Source organism: Podarcis muralis, chromosome 6, assembly GCF_964188315.1.
Source record: "Podarcis muralis chromosome 6, rPodMur119.hap1.1, whole genome shotgun sequence".
NCBI classification, from domain to species: Eukaryota; Metazoa; Chordata; class Lepidosauria; order Squamata; family Lacertidae; genus Podarcis; species Podarcis muralis.
The window spans coordinates 43,868,564-43,889,063 of NC_135660.1; the positions used below are offsets into that span (position 1 = coordinate 43,868,564).

The 20,500-nt window shown below is 43.3% G+C and overlaps 1 protein-coding gene across 5 annotated transcripts in view; it reads right to left on the reverse strand.

The window, feature by feature from the left end:
• Nucleotides 1-20,500, reverse strand: part of SEMA4G (semaphorin 4G) — a 96,070-nt gene that overhangs the window by 19,429 nt on the left and 56,141 nt on the right. For all 5 annotated transcript variants that reach the window (XM_077930173.1, XM_077930176.1, XM_028730449.2 and 2 more), the window contains 3 exons: nucleotides 5,653-5,801; nucleotides 4,448-4,510; nucleotides 4,219-4,317 (listed from right to left, as the gene is read on the reverse strand). In XM_077930173.1, the coding sequence (XP_077786299.1) occupies nucleotides 4,219-4,317; nucleotides 4,448-4,510; nucleotides 5,653-5,801 (311 nt within the window). The remainder of the gene's footprint in view (nucleotides 1-4,218; nucleotides 4,318-4,447; nucleotides 4,511-5,652; nucleotides 5,802-20,500) is intronic.

A 20,500-nucleotide genomic window follows, 5' to 3' on the forward strand; every position in this document is an offset into this window, starting at 1 on the left:
TCAGTTGGCTCTGAACTTTTAGCTAAAAGAAGCAGGACCATTTCTTGGATAGGATTCTGATTAAACCATAATTCTTGGCTCTGGGTGTGGTGTACAGTTCAAAGTGCAAACTAACCTGGGAGAGCAGTTTGTGCAAACATGGATCCCAATATATAGATGCTGAACTCTGAGCCTCAGCTTAGCGCTGACCCAAGATAAGGCAGGTGAGTCCATAGAACTTCTTGCCTTTCACCAGTCCATGAAGACCTCCAGGTGTTTGTGTGTGTTTTAGCATCAGTCTGAATCTAATGTTGTTACTGGGTTTTCTTTCTTTTTGGTCTTCCCACTGGCTTTACATTTTGCTGCTGTTTTGGTTTTCTCTTACGTTGTTTTCTTGTTAGAGTTAATCTTTATTTTATTTTTGCTTCTCTGTTGGTCACCATTTGATATTTTTTGAAAAGCAAGGTAGATAGCAAAAGATAAAGAGGACTGTAGTTGGTTGTAGCATTCCAACAGCAGAGAGTAGCAGAACCTGCTGCTGGCTAACAAATGGCACCTTTTCATAGAATCCATAGATCAGTCAAAAATACTGGGCTCTTTTCCAAGCAACTTATTTCCAGCAGGAGACTAATGCATTGGAGGGTGCTCAGATGAGAGCACCAGGCACTTGTGGAGGGTTTGTTTGTAAAGAAAAGAGCAGGAATGCAGAGAATTCTTTAACAGTTTTGAGAACAGGTATTATAAAGAAAACCCGTGCTGGGGGGGGAGGGGCGGCACAGAGGAAATTATTAAACCATCAGTGATGTATGGTACTGATGGCTTTTTTAAAAAATGAACAACTCTACTGGCAAAGCAAAGAACAAGAAAGAAGAGGTGGATGAAGGGGCTGATAAACAGCAAAGTCTGTGAGTCCTTCAGGAGCCTCTTATGGCCCAATCAGTATCAGAACAGGTAGGCTTTGGGTGTGATTCAGAGATAATGGATATAAAAAGGAGGCAGGTTGTGTGGAAAATGTCTTGGCCAGAGCAGATTTTCAACCCTAACTGATGGATTTAAGCCTTTAGTTAGGCAGAGATGAGGCTAATGCTATCAACGTGTTCTCTTTCAAGCTGCCTGGCTTGCTTTGGAAAGGAGACCTCTGGGACAAGCTTCACAAAGCCCAGCTACTTTGAAGAAGGTATTCAAAGGTCACACATGTATCACAGTTTAAGATGAGGCTGGGGTAGCGCCACTGTAACTGGTTCTAACCCAAGTGTATTTTACAGAGAGAGGCAGGAAGAGAGGCAATTGGGCTGTGAAGCTAAAAATGGCATGCAGAAATGTGGCAAGGCACAAAAATGAGCACAAGATAGATGAGACTGTCCAGGGCAAGCTCTGGATTATAGGAAATGTTATTAAAATAGAAGATGATCCATCTAAATGACTGTTTGAACAGGTGGCAGGTATCTAGAGGCTGCAAATTGAGGGGGGAGGGGGAACAGCACCTTTGTTAGCCAGTACAGACGATTAGTTCAATGAAGGATGTTACCTCCTTGTTTCTATGACTGCTGGGACTCTGGGGAGCAACATGTTTCGAAGAATGAGGGCTGGTGGGACTCTGACATCCTGAATAAACATGCTGAGGAACTAGTACAGAGAGGTTCTCTAGCCAATGTGATCAATCTAAAGGTGGAATGCTCTCTGCAGAACGGCCAAATTAGACTACAGAATCAATCACAATGTTCTTTGTCCAGCATGACCAATAGTTGATGCCATTGGTTTTATAATCTCTCTTCCTGAAAATATGGCTACTCTTTAACTCTGGAAGAAATAACACTTTATTTTCCCGAGAGATGTTCAATTATCATTTGACAAATTTATCTAAAATATCATGTGTTGGTGTCAATGACAGAAGACTACATACTTGCTTTCTGATCTTTGACCCTAACACTCAAAACATCACAATAATAGCTACCTGCTGCATTATTGGAATTCTAAGGTTGCATCCTTAAATAAATTTACTTAGGAGTGAGCAGCATTGATCTGTATGAGACTTTGTTCTGAGTAAACTTACAAAGGATTGCATTGTTAAGTGTGGCACGCGAATCAATAATAAAATAAAAAATAAACTTGGGGGGGGGGGGGACAATCATTGGCAAAGCCAAACCTGGACATTCTCCTATTGGTGGTCTAGCCCTGGAAAGTGAAATTGCTCCAACAATTAGTTTTGGAACAAAATAGTAAGCCTTAGCTTTTTGACTCTGCTGATTTAAGCATGATGCAGGAAACACTACTGGGTGGTAGAGGAAAGTTCAAATAAGTCACTTGCGGTATTGGCAACAGAGCAGGGGTATGAGTTTAAAGTCCTCGATCATCAGAATAAATGGTGAGTTGCCTAAACTGAAAAGGTTCTCCCCACATACATCACTAGTAGGGTGATGTGCCTCAAGTAGGAGGCATTGCCATCACCGAAAGGGTACAGTTTGCCCCTCTGTTCTTTTTTATTGCTTTCCTTTTATTAATGTCTGTCTTCATAAAGTGAGAGGCAAATGCTTGTACACAAATTAACAAACTGCAGACACTTTTTACTAAAGTCCCATCTTGCCCCAAATCCAAAAAAAGGGAGGCAGGAGGAGGAGGTCCGTCATACAGCTCCAAAGCTGTGTATGCGTTTGGGTCTGAACATACATCAAGAACCATTAAAAAAAGCTAAAGGACCCCTGACAGTTAAGTCCAGTCACAAACGACTCTGGGGTTGCGGTGCTCCCAAGGCTCAGTGGTTTAGACCACAGCGCCACCCACGTCCCCAAAGAACCATTACCTTGCAACAAAAACAAATGCTTCAGGAAAGATGGGTTCTGCTATCTGAGAAACAGCTTCATAATAACACCTCCATTATCACCCCAAATTGCCTGCAAAGCTCTTTAAATGGCTTGCTTATCAAAGCTCCTTTGTGTATCCAGCCGCTAGCTTACATTGATGATGATTTTCTATTATATCTCTAGTATAAATGTGTATCTAGTGCAAGTGTGTATTCTTACCCTCCCACCAAGGAGCTCAGGATGGTGTATACAAGGAGCCCAGGGTGACCTTTAACCCCTCACAAGAATGCCACAAGGTGGTCCATCTGAGAAAGAGTGACTTCCCAAGATCATTCATGAACCACATGGCTGAGTAGGGATTTTAACCCTGGGGCAGGGGTCACCTAACCAGCACTATAAGTGGAAGCCCTGCACAAGGACTTCTGCTTGCACAACCCCCCACCTCCCTCCATGTGCCCCCCAATTGACTCTGGGTCAGGAGAACCCCCACAGCAGCACGCAGGGAGCGGGGCGGTTGTCATTGGCAAAGCTTGCACAGATGGAACAACTGGAAGAGTGCAATGCAGAATTCCACCCGATTTCCCAGGTTCCAGTCCAATGTTCTATCCACTATGCCAAACAGCAGGAAAGCATCCCAATGTTAACACATTGAATGTGAATTTAAAGGAATGAAAGAAAGGCATGCTTATGCTTCTCAGGGTCTGCCTATGACAAAAGACAAGTTGTCACCGCCACCCCCTTCCCATGTAGAGAAGCAGAGTCAAATGACAGTTGAATCTTATTTCCAGACTGGCACAAGGCACACACAGTTCTGTCCTCCACAGAGGGGAACAGGGGGAAGGGGCTGATGTCATAGAAATTTGTATGATTATATATTAAAAACTAATATAGAAATTTAATTAATAAATAAATTATCAGTGCCCCCACACTAGGCCATGGTTGTCTCATTGCCTAATGGTAGGGTTGGCCTTTTCCTTTAGTTCTTTATGCAGACGGTATGTTAGCAAACCCATGGGCAAGACACCTTAAAGCATCAGTCCAGGTTCCTAGGCTTCCCAGAAATCAACAGCCAGCCTTGGAGAACAAAACACTAGGAAGGGAGAGCCTCCCCACAGACCTCCCTCCTTCTGGCAGGCAGTAAAAATTAGTTTTGGTCTTCATGACCTTTCCGTTCCTTGGCAGGGATTACTGACACAGGAGCCATGATTTGGGATTGGTTTGTTGCCCTGGATACCTGCCTACAGAGTTCATCTACAACCAGATCCATGTGCAGAAAAGTTAATCTGAGTGATTTTCAGTTGGTATCTGACTGGCTAATAATATTGCACAGCTTCTGGAAACAAAGGGCATGACTGACATCTGCCTGTCAGTCAGTTTCAGGGCAAAGAGGGACTCCCAACAAAGCAGTGGAGGAGATTCTTTTGCTTCTTTTACTCACAATGTATGTGCAGAGCGGGTGGAAGGCATATGTGCCACAGGCATACAGGTGGGTTGTGTTCAGCCGTTGCAAAAGCTTGACATGGTTGTAACACTCTGTCTGCAAAAGAGGAAGGGAGGGTGTCATTTGCACAAGAGTCCTGACAATGGCCTGTTCATCAGCTACAGGCACAAACAGGTCAGAAGTGCAGGCAGAGAGACAAAAAGGCAGAGACCTCTGGAGCACATACCTTGTTGTTTTTGCCCTTTTTCAGGCAGTCTCCCCGCTTCTCAGGAGAGGCTTCCCAATCAATCTACAAAGTTAAACACAAAACAGGATCATTATTCACTGGGGCATCCCAGCCCAGGAAATAGTGGTGGAGCGTGACATTAAGAAGCAAGCCCCATGAAACTCACAAGAGCTCTTCAAAGTTCACACTTCGCCTTCCCCCAGAATAAGTGGATTTATTTAAGTGCAAAGCGGGGGAGCGCTGCAGATTTTTGTAGCCCATTTGCTTTTAAAGGTCCTTGGTTGAAATGAGAACCTGGCTGTTACAAATACCATAAGGAAGCAGCAGGGAGAAAGGGAGAGGGAGAGGGAAGGAGACCAAAAAAGCAAGTGGTTTTCAGTAGAGGGTGACTGCTGTTTTCATTTTTACATGGCTCAAGAGCTCCCTTCCCATTTTGCATAAAAAATAAGGGCACAGAAAAGAAACCAAACTAAGATAAAGGGCCTCAAAGGAGAGTGAACAAGTGTTATACCTGGTAAGAGGCACCAGAGACTTCCAGGTACCTTAAAGGACCTTTGTGTACTTCAGCAAGGGGAGCCAATATGGTGCCCTCAAGGTGTTGTTAGACTCTAACTCCCAGCAGCCCCAGCCAGTATGACCAATGGTCAAGGATGGTGGGAGCTGTAGTTCAGGAACCCATTAGCTATCAGTGAGGGTTGGCCCCAGCTCATTCCACTAACATGGGAGGTGGGCAAAAGGCTCCATATCTGTCTATATCTGTTGTGGAAACTAGATTTGATGACAGATGCATCCATTTTTAATGAGGAAGCATTTATCAGTTTTTCAGAACAGATTGTTTTCAGTGTATCTCTTGGTGACTCTAATGTAACAAAGGCTGCATGCAGGCATACGTTATTCCAGCAGTGAGTCTGCTGTGGAAATGCACTCATCACATATTTTACACATATGCAATAAGATTCGGGGTGAAATCTAGTCTTCTACTTCAGAGCAGAAATTTGATATGCACAGCACGGATTGGCCATTTGCTGACTCCGTCATGAAGCCATGATCCCTCCCCAATCAAAGCAGATTCTAAAGTTTAAATAAAGAGAAAGCTGTAGTTGTTCTTCCTTGAAGGTATGTATATAGCCCTAAATGGGTTCGGAAACCAAAATTTGCAAAGGGAATTAACTGTGAACATGCCAGTGGGATAAAGCTGCACTTACTGTCCGATGGGAGCCATCAGAAACGTTGCTGGAATTTAAGGAGAATATGGCCCCCCTGGCCCCAACATAAAGAATTCCCTTCTCATCCTCTAGCAGGAGGGTAGTGTAGTTCTGGGCATGGCTGCTAAAACGTCTTGCAGTGGTCAAATCTGGGGAAAGAAACACAGGCTGTTTAAAAAGCAAGACCACAGAGGTTTCTTGGGCACTCCAGATACCCTGGAAGAGGCAGCTGAACTGAAGGCTCACTGTTGTGTTGTCCGACATCTGAAAGATGGGAACAGAAAAATGCAAAAGTAAACCAAAATGTGAATCAGGACAGAGTGTGGAAGTTGATCACTTTCAAGGGCCTCAAAAAAAATTTTTTTTTCAAATATTATCCAATATATGCAGCAACTTTGGAAGGGGGGAAAGCCTTTAAACCTTCCCATGGATGAACATTTAACCCAGAGATTCAAAAGATACAGAGCCTGATCTTCAGCTCAATTACGGTAAATCAGAGCCCTTAAAATGAAGTGCAGACAGAGCCTACTGCATGCTTAATTGGTGGAAAGTCTCGCTGCATACACTGGGGCTTATCCCCAAGTAAGAATGCGAAGGTTTGTAGCCTTAGTCCCACTACTGACGTCAAGAGGGATATGTAGAGGGATCAGCCCATGTGTTCTAACTTAACTTGTTTGTGCACCAGGTTGATAATGTTCTTCATTGGGCCAGAAAGGAAAAGATATTGTGAAGCCTCTTGTCATGCTGGCAATTCAATTGAAAGCATGGGTGGAGAACACATAGTAATTATTTGAAATAGTGAAGCTGTTTGATATGGCTCTGAGCTGTTGCTTTAGGAGGATGCAGACCTGCAAGGCACCCCAACAGGCAGTACGCTTTAAAAAAATATCTCTAGACAGTATACATATTGAAAAGATAGGTACCCGTAAGAACCAGTCCCCTATTAGCATTGCAAGCTTCCCCCAGGAGTTCCTTGTCAGATAAGGCAGTTCTCACTTTTCCCACAGATCCTGAGGTTGCCATAAGAACATAAGAAAAGCCTGCTGGATCAGGCCAACGACCCATCTAGTACAACATCCCAGTCTCACAGTGGCTGATCAGATGCCTGAAGGCATCAGCATTCCTCCTCCACCCACCGCCTGTGGTTTCTGCAACTGGTATTCAGAAGCATACTGGAAGATAAGGGAGGCATGACCTGCTACTCAGTGTTTCCTCCCCTCTTCATTGAGAGGGTGAATTTTGGTAGCAGAATGTTACATTTCTCAAACCCAATGCATTTCAAAATAAGCCAAACAGAACTTTTATAATGCAATTGTTTGAAATTTTTAATGGATTATTACAAAGAAAATGAATACACACACACACACACACACACACACACACACACAATTATGACAAGGGGATATTGTGGGGGGCCCAAAATCTTAAAGCAACATTTAAAGAAACAAACATAACTAACTACCAAAAAGATGTCAGGTTTGAGGTGTTTTTACAGACTTAACAGCTCATTCCTATGCATGTTGACTCATTGTGTTTAATGGTGCTTACTCCCCTGGGAGTGTGTTTAGGGTTGACGCCTTGAGCTTACTTGGGAGTCAGTCCTAATCAACTCCATGAGCCTTACATTAGGATAAGCTTGACTAGGATCATGCCATTAACCACAAAAACAAATTAAACAGAGGTTCTAGCTAGATGCTTAATATAAATCCCTCAAAAGCTTCAAGTTGTAAACCAAGCTGCCCAAAACTGCACAGCTCTCAATGTTGCCTATGCGGTAGTCATTCCTTTGGCTGGGTCAAAAATTACTGAATGGCTATTCTCTGGATCAACATTATAAATTAATGGTTAAAACCCCAAATTGGGCAGTGCAGTAAATATTTTGAGTACGAGTTCACCATGTATTGGGAGTATTCCTAACTGGCCCAAATCTATTTACTAGATTTGTTTTTTTTAAATAATATTTTATTAAAGCTTTTTCATAATACAGTAAGATAAAAGAAACTAAGGAAAACAAAAACAAAACCAGAAAAAGAAGGAGAAAGAGAAAAGAAAATGCAGAGTCCTCTCTCAAAGGTAGTTCTTAATCCTTGTCTCACCCAGGAAGTGGTGGAGCCTCTCACCTCTCACCTGGGAGCTTTCCTTTCTTCTCCCAGTCTTTCACCTGAGGAAGTCTTCCCTTCCCTGCCTCTCACTAAGTGTCCTTTCATCAACCATCTACCGTGTGTGTGTGTGTGTGTGTGTGTGTGTGTGTGTGTGTGTGTGTAATCTTTGGACACCAATAACAGCCCAGAGCAGAGGACACCGAAGGGGGGGAGGGGGGGAGAAGCTGCACCTTTTAAATATAGGGACCTTTGCTCAAAAACTAAACTCTAATTTTCCTCCATGTTGATTATGGGCATCCTTACTAGACCTCAATGCCTTTAACATGAATCCTTTTTAAAAAAATTAAACAAACAAAAAAAAAAACCACTGCTGGCTTTTTGTCATCATTGATCCAGTACCTGCTGCATCTCAAGTTCCCATTAAAACTGTTTTACTGTGAGTGCGATGACATCTGAAACTGCTTTTCATTTGAAAGACTGATTATGCTTATATATCCAGTTCTTACGAACAGCTTCTACTGGTTTCCCATCCGAGGGACACGAGCAATTCTTCAGCTTCAGGTGTTCCCAGGCCACTCACTGGGCCCCTGAAGCTGCTCCCTTTTGCATAAGCATGTTTTCTCTCGTGAAGGTGGACTACAAATTCTAAGGCCAATCCTGAGAGGTCTCTCTCTAGCCTTCACAGCCAAAGCAACCCACAAAATAGCAGCACAGCTATCCCTAAGTGGCAGCATATCCTATGCCTATCTACACAGAAGTTAAGTCCGATTGAGTTCTGCAGGCACAGCATTGCAGCCTAGATGTCTTAGCCAACACTATCTGGTCCCTTAGTTTAGACCCCATAAAGCACAGGCATCAAGCTGTCATGTTCTGGGATCCTGGGAGCTGGCCGTCCACCCAAATACCCCAAGTGTAGTCTAAAGCAGGCAAGAACCAAGGTTCAGAGCAGCAAACAAGAACCAGAGATAGGGCTGCCATATTTCAAAAAGTGAAAATCCAGACAGAAACGTTGTTGACGTATGGCAACCCTACCAAAGAGGCAACTATATAGTCCAGGTAAGGCAGAGTCTTTACACTAGAGTCAAGTGGCTTAAACTAAGGAGCTAGTTCTGAGGCTAGGGTATTAAAAGGCCTGGTGCTCTGAGACTGACCCACAGAGTCAGCTGACTAGATGTCCAGATTAGTGCTGCAGCCTTGAACTCCAGAGTCTTCCAGGCTCATTAAAGGAATTGAGCAATGGGGAGCAGGAGGTAAGCTGGAAACCCTGGTTTGACACACACACACCCCTGGACTTCAGCCTTAGTGCTTGCACACTGGTTTTTCGTCTCTCTCTCTCTGGTTACCTCATGTCCCAAACTCTTCTGTTGTGGGTATCAATCAAGAGTTTGAACAGGGCATGCAGAAGAAATGCAGTCAGAAGTTATGCTCTGTGGAACAGTGAAAACTGATTATGGAAGATTCCTTCCAACTTACAAAGCCCATATTTTTCAAGGGGAATTTCAAGTATACCATGGAAATGCATGTTTTCAGGAACCGACGTGTGTGGGCGAGTGAATGAAAGGGAAGGTGGATAAACTGAATCAGTATCTGACTGCTTGAGAATGCGAGTCCTCATTCCCTATGGGAGCACTGAAGGAAGCAGAAAACCATATATAAATATACTGAGGCAAACTGTAATACGCCTAGAGGAATTTAACCCTAGCCTTGTCCAAGCTGCAGTGAAAAACCAATTGGAATTTCCTCCAGTTGTTATTAGAGCACCACGTTTTCATAGCAAAAGCACCCCTTTCGGACAAGTGCCTAAACTGAAAACTGATCAATATTGTGTTCCAACCCTTCATATATAGCCTGCTATTAAGTGAAAAGGAGAAAGGGGCACATCCACACCATACATTCACAGCACATGGCTTCCCCAAAGCATCTTGGGAATTGTAGTTTACACCTCACAGAGCTCCAGCCCCCTGCACCCTGCATTACACTTCTCAGGGAGTCTTTGGAGGAAGCCATGAGCTGTAAATGTCTGGTGTGGACACAAGCAGAAACTGTGAGCAAATAGTGTTATATACTTTGCCTCATAACATGTAAGAAAATGTTTCCATACATTCATACAGCCATATCCAGTCATGTCTTCTTCCACACAATCACACTGAGCTAAAGGAGGTAAGACTTGCTTTCCAAACCACAGTCCCTTGAGGGAAGTCAGGGACAAACCAACAATCTTGATTGGGACACAAATGCCTGAGGCAGATAGCTGCCTCGATAGTAAGTGCTATTTATATCCCTTACCTAGAACTGCTCAGGCTGAGTCACCAGAAGGCCAGTTCTGAGCAGGGATGGCAGGCTGGGAGACAGTTTGAGGTCAGGCAGCGAGTCCTGAGCCCTCCCGCTTTCACAACCATCATTTCCCCTCCCCACTCCTGGTCATTTAAATGCCTGTGGCAGAAGAAGGTGAAAGGCACTTCTGGTTTATCAGTGTTTTCTCTCCCTTGCAAAATACCAGTGTTTGCTCCTGATTACTAACTAGGCTGCTGTAAAAAGAAATCACAGCTGTTTGGAGGTTAGAAGGTACTATGTCAAAATAAGAATAATACCACTCAAAATTCAGCTCAGTTGGAGAGGTGCAGCTGGAGAATTGTGTTTATTGTTGTTTATGATGCGAGTGTAGTAAAAATCTGCGAGGGATCACAGGAGCGTGACAATGACAATGCTGTTAGAATGCAAGATCTGCAAGAAGAAAGTGACAGAAATTGAGCATTTTTTTAAAAAAAATGAAACCCAATTATCATGCAATAACAAGGAGTCAAAGAATCTTATTTGCTGGTTCACATCTGCATAGACATAATTTAATTCTTTTCTGTCACTTGATGACTTGCAACCAAATATGTGAACTGATTCCCTTTGAAAACTTCCATATTGAAGTACTATCTAGGATGGCTCATTCACATAGCGTCATCATCAAATGACACATGTACACATGTGAACTGGCCCTTTGATATCGGTTGGTTTATTACACAAACTTTACTTTTTGTGTGATCTGATTCATAACCTGGGAGGGAAGGGAGCTCAGCAGGAGAAAACAATGTCTTCCAAAAAGTCATCTTGATGCAAAGCATGGGCTTGTGAGCTCCACTTCTTAGCATCATTCTTCTATTTGCCAATATGTTAACACCCCGCTCCAATACATTTTGCTGAACTATTTAAGCATTGGTAGAAAGAATTCTTAGCATATGCTGGAAACTGAAAGCAACAGGAGGAGAGGATGAGTATTTGAGCAAAAAATAGCAAATTGTAACAGATACCACTGAAATATTTGCATTTTCATTCTATACACTATATTCTAGTTTCTTTCTGTTAGTCAGCAAACTTTGTCAATCTGTGTCTGCAGCTGTTATCTGGAACCTCTAACTTGAACCCACCCCACCGTTTGGCTTTGGAAGCCTTATCAGAAGCTGCTGCAGGAGAAGGACTGTGAGCAACATTATGAGAGGAGTGCTTCTAGGACTAAGGTGAACCTGTGAAACTCCCTTCTTACTTTTTCTATTGGATGCAGCATGTTGCTTAAGCAATCTTGTTATATTGATAGTATTGAAATGTGGTGTTTTGTATGTTTTTGTTTTGCCATGTTATTCCATCCCATTTCAGGGGTGGAGCTCACTGACCCTCCAGATGCTGTTAGATCTCAACTCCCAACAGCCCTGGTCAGCATGGCCAATAAGCAGGAATGATGGGAGCTGTAGTCCAGCAACACCCCCGTAGTCCAGTTTGCCACCCCCAGTGTGGACTGAAATGCAACAGTGCTCCCAATTATTCAAACTGTGTGATGTTTCAGGCATGTAATCCTAAAGCAGTTCAGGGCCATGTAACTGCAGCTGACCCCTCTTATCTGATGAGTCAGGTGTTTAACACAAAAGGAATTCACAATAGATAAGATTCCACCAGTGTCTTAGTAGTGTTGGTGTGACTCTGGCTTATGTACAGATTTGTACAATTGTACACGCCCATACTTTTCTCTGTGTATAACTGTACCACCTGAAATTTAGCATTTCACAAATAAAAAAGGGGGATATTGGAAAAGGAAAACATGACCATAGTTCACAGCAGCTTTGAACACCTATTGTTATCAGCATGTGAAGTGTTCAGGGGCAAGATTGATTGATTGATTGATTGATTGATTGATTGATTTGAATTCTATATTGCCATTCATCTGATAATAGGGCAGTTTACATAAAAACACAAAAATATATAGCATAATAAAAAATACACCCCTCCCATTCAAAAGACCATACAGACAACCCCCCATTTATGAGTTCAATATGTGCGTGAATGTGCACAACCAAATCCAGAAATGACCCGAAAATTCACAAAAAGGGGCAGGGTGTTTGCAGGCTTTCTCAATGGTGTTTCAAATATGCACGATTCACTGACACACACGATGCCTCAGAAGGTAGCCCGCACCTGTAATTTATTTAAACCATATAGATCAGGATTGCAGAACCTATGGTCCTGTAGATGTTGTTGAGCTATATCTTCCATCATCCATGATCACAGATTATGCTGGCTGCGGCTGATGGGAGTTGGAATCCAATAACATCTGGAGGACCACAGATCCTGAGTGATATGTACCCTTTGTGCTACATCATAGACCATACACTGACACGATTTCCCTTATTACAGGTAATACTCAGTAGATGAAGGAATGAATGTGTGTGCAACGTGGACCTGGCCAGCTTGACATGAATCATATACACAGCAAGCAATGACCTCAACTGTACAGCAAGTGCAGGCATAACCTAAACTGCCATAGAAAGTATATTTATAAATACTTCCATCACTTCTTGGAAAAAGATGATTTTGCAGAAAGAAAAATTGAGCTTGAGATGTATGGACATGTCTCTAGTTTGTCCCATCAACAGAATGGGCAATTTCCCCAAAAGGTACAGTGGTACCTAGGGTTACAGATGCTTCAGGTTACATACACTTCAGGTTACAGACTCTGCTAACCCAGAGGTTTGGAACACTCTGAGCTCATCCTGGAACTTTATGCAAACAATCATTTTATTCAAATGGTATACAACTTATGAAAAACCAGCTCTGTTGATGTGCATGAACAATGGCAGTGACATTGTACATGAATGAGGCACGAGACAGGGAAGGCAGACCAATCACTTCAAATTGTAAGGTGTTTGCAGAGTTATAAGCCTTAATCACTAAACCTGCCTACGTAGAGCAAATAAATTCCCTGAGCAAAGCTTAAATGTTGGAGTCACCTTCTTGGTGTTGCGGCAGCCCTACCTTGAGGGGGATCAGATCGGTGACAGATGGCAGGTACCTGCCTTTGAAGTGTCATTGCTGTGCCAAAATGCAGAACTGCAGGGTGAGCCACAGCTTCCCTACCTCTGAGAGAGAGTTAGCTCCAGCTTTGAGGGAGAATGTGATAGCCTCCCCCCCCACACACACCTGTGCTGCCACGAGGAAAGGTGACACTCAAATTGCTTTGCAAGTGGGAAGCGTTCTGCTGGATGCCCTTTCCAGCCTGTTTCTCAGTCATTTCACACAGTTCTCCTTTTCAAGGTTGCCTGAACTGATCAAATCTGTAGCCGGTCCAGATCATCAGTTCCAGGCCTCTGCAAGACACTCAGGTTGTTAATATTCTTTGAAGGACTTTGTATGTACATAAAGGAGCCCCTCGCAAGAATAGCAGGGTTTTCTAGGAAAATAATCTCCCACTTCTAGGGAGAACAGGAAACCGCACAGACTGCATGGGGTCAGTGCCGATTAGAGTTCACACCTGAATGTCAGGATCTGCCCCACAATGAGCATTTGACAGGCAACATTTGTATGGGCATCAGAAAATCTGTACAGAATATACATGCCTGGAAGCACAATGAATAACACTACACATGTACATAGAGAGAATTGCATTTGCTTTGATAACCTTGATCAATTTGTGGGATTTTGCATACTAGTATCTTTGCTACAGAGAACCAGCAACAGTCATACTGTTGCTGCAACTGTAATATTTGTTTATAAATGGATAAAGATTTAAATTGCTAATATGAAATTATTTATAAACAGCAGAAGAGCTATGTGTCTTACTAAAATGTCACTACAGAAGCACTCTTAAAAGATCCAGCTTTATTTTAAGGAGAGATAAAGAATGAGGAAAGGCAAAGGGTCACATGAAAAGTGGTGGTTTTCCTGTCTCCTGAAGCCACTGAACAAACTGGAATTTTTTTTATGTACCCAGTTTTAGGAAAAACTGATCCAATAGCTTTACCCTGGTTCTGAAAGGGCTTTTTTTTACAAAGGGTCCAGGCTCAGACATAAATGACATTACATAACAAAGGACATTGGTGGAGACTTCATGGTGCATCCCAAGTTCAGTTAATTTGGTGTTGTGCCAAAGGTTGAAACATAGGGGACATAGGGATATCTCTGCCAATACAGATATTTATGGCAAGGTGCTCTCATCCTTGCTGAAATGGGACTTCTTAGGGAATGCAAAAAGGCATTAGATGTATTAGCTATTGGACTGGATTTTGGAATTAATTGGGTCACAGTGGAACCACCTCCTTGTGACTGGATGAACCTCCAGTTTATACCAGCGCAGCCTCACACAATAGGGGCTTCCTGTGATGATCACATGGTATTCTCTCATTACAAAACCATACACACAATTCTGGACATGTGCAGAGCTCTAGTTGAACCAACCTCCTCTGTAAGAAAGGACAGGCAGAAGCAGCAAAGTATGAGAAGTGGCGGGTTGAATCTGTAATTCGGCTGAACAGTCCACTTATCCTAATCAATGTTTATTCCACACTGCACAAGCTAACCTATTCATCAGCATGAGGATAGGGAAGGGTGAAACTAATCCAAATGTCAAGCGGATGAGATCTCCTTAAACAGACAAATGCTGGTAAAATTTATGAGCGGAGAGCTCTGTTCTCAGTACTGGCATCAAAACACAAAGGGGAGTCTTGCCTACCATAGAATCTCTCTTTCCCATGCCCTGAATGCAAGCTTACTTTATTCTGCTGTCCAAGATGGAATGGAAGTGGCATGGAATAAGCCAGACCGGTAGTGGGAGTAGCCCTCTAAACAAATGGCTCTCATCCACCTCCTTGGTTCTGAGTGAGATATTGGGGGCAGGGGAAGATGGCTGCTAGCAGCTGTAGACTGAAAGAATGCAACAGTGTGTGACAAAACAACACCAAAGCATGCGAGCAGTCCAGTTGTCAGTAAAAATAAATGTGTGTAGGCAAGAGACATTGAGAAGGGAAACTGTGAATTTTGTGGATTTACAAACAAAAGTATGGCAGGTAAGCACAACATCTCCACTACTCCAAAAAAGGCTACCCCCCTGCCCCCAACCTCTGCATTGTGCTATTCAAATGATGTCACTCTTGCCAATTTGAGAACTGCTTCAAGTCAAATAGGGCTGAGGCCTCTTCTGCATGCATACAGATACAGAGGCATGCCTAAGGGTTGGATAGGTTGGCCGCCACCAAGGGCACAGACCCAGAGGGATGCAAAAATCACACCTCTCCACTCTGGCTCGGAGCGGTTAGGAGACCTTCACCTGCTTGTGCACTCCCCGGGCTGCTCCTCTGCTGTTCTGGGCAGCCAGGTGAGGTACACAGGCTCTTCCGGGCACCTTGGCAGAGGAATCTGGTCACCGGCATGGGTCCTGCAGGGCCCCCTCCACATTTGACTGGTGGTGCTATTAGAAGTGTGAGTGAGGCACCCAGCAGGGCTCATAGGGAAGAAAGAGGGAGAGAGCGGGCATGAGTTGCAGGAGGAGGAAAAAAGAAAGAAGCCAGAAGGGAAAGCGGTGAGCCAGGGGAGGCAGGCAAGCAGATGGACGGACGGACCAATGGAGAAGGAGGAGGAGGAGGAGGAGGAGGAGGAGGAGGAGGAGGAGGAGGAGTGGTGGAGCAGAGCAGACCTGATCCCGATGGCTGCAGAGGAAGTCATTGGCAGAGCACGAAAGACAACAAGAATAAAGTTTTTTGAGTTTCTGGTACATGGTCTCTCCTGGCTTCAGAGGTGCTGATACATTTTCTTGCCAAGGGGCAAAATGGAGAGGGGGGAGCCTAGGTACGCCTCTGTACAGATAACAAGTAACATGCAACAGATAATGTGTAAATATCAGGAAACCAAGTGCTACCTGTCCTCCTATGTGCATAAGGACCACGAGAAAGTTATTTGCTATTAAAAAGACGTCTTGGTGCATAAAGCATTCAGCCTGCAGCAGAAGTGAAATCCCAGTTTATCTGTCCAGTTGAGCAGGCCCAACTTGGTTTTCTCAAGTGTAAACAGGAAAAACGAACTACTACTACTTCATAAGGCAACTTTGAACATGTGTGGAATAAATATGAAAGGTTATTTGTTTCAGGTTCAGTGCTAAGGTGGAACCTTAACATATTAACTCTGAGAAGCCAAAATTCTGGTGTGAGAGTAAGCTCCAAACATATTTAACTTCCACATAAAGTATTCAGCACCATAGTGTAACTATTTGATCAATGAAGATTTTTTGGTATTATCTGTCTGATCTAAGAAATCAGATGCTCTGGAAACACAGGGATGGATAGAAAGACACACACACACACACACAGAGAGAGAGAGAGAGAGAGAGAGAGAGAGAGAGAGAGAGAGAGCACCTTCTCTCTGAGGCTCAGTTAAAACTTGCAAAAGAGCAAAATGCTCTGCCCTCTGCCTGCAGCAAAGGAGGAAAATGGCTGCAGGGCAAGTTAAAAGCTCCTGCCATACTGGGAAGCAAGAACAAAGTGAATCAGAAATTACTGAGGATGATGCAGTGCTGTTGGAAAAGGAAGCTTTTAAGAGAACAACCCCAGGACTTGAAAGGAGGTTAAAAGAGCTGCTTTCTCCAGTATAGTAGAACAGAGACTTGGTCCTTGATTTAACTGTTTGAACAAAATCTATCACTTATGGAAGTGAGATGCTGAAGCTAAAACCAGGTTTGATGCAATATTAAGCAACCACAAAATGGCTTGGAGAATGAATCCTATAGGTACATTAATTAATGCAAAATATTTGTTAGATTTGTGCACATGCACAAGTTGCTGGTAAATAATCCTATGTATTAGAACTATCCACATATCCAACCTCAGCTCATGAGATAACCTAGATGCATGCTGTGTCACTTGGGCAGAATATTTTTTTTACATGCCTGCACACATGGGATGAGTTTCTGAAGCTTATTGGTAAAGCCAAAATGTGACAGTGGAACTGGCTCAAAGAAAACAGCTTGAAGGCTTTCTTGAAATTTAAATAAGCCCATCAATACCCTTCTGAAATAGAAACTGTATTTTTTAAATGCATAGCCAGAGTTATGAGTGGGATCCTGTTACATGTAAGTCACATTGGGTGTAGAGCCCTGCAGACAGCAGGACTGAACCCCAACTAGCTGAACCCCCCTCTCCCCACTCAACGGATTAACTCTGAGAGATGAGTGGTCCTGCCTACCTGTCAGTCATCAGATCAGCAAGAGTGACCCTGCCCACCTGCAAACATTGGCCCATGAAGTCCGAGGGAAATAAAGTTCTGGTCCTCCAGGCCAAAAGGAGTCCCTACCCCTCATTTACCACAAACATTTTAGCACTGGCACCTATCAAATTTGTTCTGTCTAGATCAGAAATGGGGAACCTTTCTCAGTCCAAAGGCTGCACTAACTCATGAGCAGCAATTCAGGGGCCACCTGCCAGTGATGGGTGGAGCCCAAAACAAAAGGGGCTGGAGCACCAGATCAGACTTTTACCCATGTACAACAAGCATCTTCCATGCTACACTTCCTCTGCCCTCCATCCAGGTAAGTGAGAGAGATTCCATATGGGAACCAATGACTAACAGGTGCAGCTTGAATGGTAAATATGACTGAGCTGTGCCAGCGGAATAGGATTCTATTATCAATACTTATCATTGTCCATTTCTGATCCACTGCAGAGTTGCCATACGTCTGGAATTTCCAGGACATACCAGGAATACTGCAGCCAGAAGCAGTGTCTGGGCGGAAATCGGTGAAATGTCCAGGAAATTCCCGATGTACAGCAACCAATGTTAACAGTGTCCAAAAGTTCAAAAACTCTTTCGGCAAAACTACTTTGCACAGTTGTTGTTTTTTTAAGCACTGTTTCCATTAAATTAGAGATGGGGAACCTGTGCCCCCCCCCATCAGTCCCAGGCAACATGGCCAATGGCCAAGGATAATGGGACTTGTAGTCCAGCAACATCCAGAGGACCACCCTCCACTAAATACTTTCCACTGTGGAGCCATGTCCAACACTGCATGTTTTTGAGCCAAAATCTTTCTAGTACTTCCTCATTTTTGTGTGATTAGAGGGAAGAGTGATTACCCACGGCAATCTCCAGTCAAACTAGTTTCATGGCCTCTCGGCTTCTACAATCACAACAGTAGAGATTGAAAGAAAAATCTGCCTTCTCTGCCAAGAGCTTTCTCTGTTGGCAACCTTCAGCTTCAAAGCACCATCCATGCATCAAATGGGAATCTCACAATGTGTTTTACACATCTTAATGTGAGGAAGTATTCTGACGTGACAGCAATTCTATACACTATGTTCCAGCAGTTCACCTTGGACCAGTTTTTCAATTTATCCTTCTCAACCTTTGCCTCTCTCCTCGGGAAATAAGATCAGCCTTATATTTGGGTAAGGTCTAAAGTGTAGAACATGTGACCAATATAAATTCTCCTGTGCTACACAGTAGAAGAGAACAGTGTTTGGATATTATTCTTGCCCCTTTTAACTGGGAAGTGTCTTTAGCCACACTGGGTTCTAGCCTCCGTAGACCAGAGAATACCCTTCTGCTCTGGGTTGGTGGGTACAGTTGTTTTGTTTTGCACAGCTCCATTGCCTTCAGCTCCACTCTGTCTCCTTTGGGTTGTGCTGCCTTCCTCCAACCCTTGCCAATTCCAGGAAATATGTGCTACTGAGCCCTCAGGGTGTCAGCTTCTACAGCATTTCAGACAACTGTGTGAATCTGTACAAGTTAAAATGCTCAGTGAAGCAAGTGGAAGTCTGCATCTGTAAGAACATGCACTTTGGAGTCCTGTGTGCTTACCTCCATTTGCCTAGTACGTATGTCCCATTGATTTCTACAAACCTTAGAGGCTAGTTTATGCTCTAATAATACAATTACAGTCAGCACCCCTTGTATTACACAAAATAGCAAACTAGTATGTGGATGACAGACTAGATTCCAGAGCCTTATAAGCCTAGTGTCTACTTTGAAGCAGCTCTGAATGTTTTTTGCTTGCACAGCCTCCTGATGCTTCCATTTCAAGGGAAACAGTTTGGTGTCCAACGAAGGCTGCTTTGAAAGACAGCATAAAAGGATAAATGATTGTGCAATGGAGTAAGTCCCAGCCAGGACGACCGTTTTTGTTTGTTTTGCAGAGGAAAAAGACGGGGTGCTTTCAAAAGGGAGAAAGTGGCTCTATTTTCTTGAAAAAACAATGACAGAGGATGCTTAGGTCTCAAAGAGAGACAATTCCCTTCCTTTTATGGAAATGAGATCAACATTTAGGAGCCAGAAACAACTGCTTCACACTGCTGGACAGTTCTCCCCAATTTGGATTTTATGCACTAGGTTCACTTGGCTTTGGTTTTTATTTGAAGTGCTAAAACAAAATTAGAGCAAAAAAATCTACATGTCATTGCAAACCTGCCAGAATGTTTTAGTCCACTTCTTATATGTTGTACACAACACCTGCTCTTCTAGATTAAAACCTGTCTATAAATATGGGCATGTTCACACATGAGCACCTCCAGGGGCAAGTGCCAAATACATCATCCCATAGCGGAGTGCATCCATAGCATCTGGGGATTCAAGGCCTTAGGTCAGCCTAGATACATGGACACCAGAGAGACAATGGAACAACACAACCAGAAGCTCCATCAAGGTATGTCAGAATAAATACACGCACAGAAAGCAGCCTGTCAGCCTCTCTTCCTGCTTCTATTTCCCACAGAGATCAAACAACAAAAGATTATGGCAGAATTCAACCCTCTGTACTTCTGAGCCAGCTACTTAGCTTCCATTCACTGTTTATGTTTATAGGAACATCCCTTTGACAAATGGAAGAGGGATGCATTGAAAAGCATGGCCTGTGGAGAGATTTTCCTGCTGCCACTTCTTTAGAAACAGCATGAAAAAATGTACTCCCTGAAGGAGCACTAATGGTTTAGAACTCACCCACCATAACAAGACTCCATCAGCCTTGCTGGCTGTGTTATTTTTATTTATTTATTTCATGAAATTTACACACCGCTTGATTATTTAAAAACCACAAATCAGTTTACAAAAACAAAACAAAAAACCAGGAGAGGAACTTTTGTGGGCTTGTTTACAATGCTATCATAACTGTTTCCAAAAAGATCACAAAGAAACCAAAAGAAATCAAGGTCTGCCCTGAATCTCACTTCTCACAATGCAGCTGTCTGTCCTGAAGGCTCCAGTCTTGGCCAGGAGTTTTATCAGAGTAGTTTTCCCAAGCACCAAGGCTTTAACAATAAGCAATAGCTAAATGCTCTGTACAATGACAGCTGTTTCTCACTTTATCCTCAGCAAGGATGCCGCATTCATCCATCACTCCTGTCGAAAAATGAAACGTTATTTACTAGGTCTCGAGGATGCCTCCATAGCTATGCCCAGTAATCATGCTGTGGAGGTTTAAAGCAGCATGGTATTTTATAATATAGGGTTACATA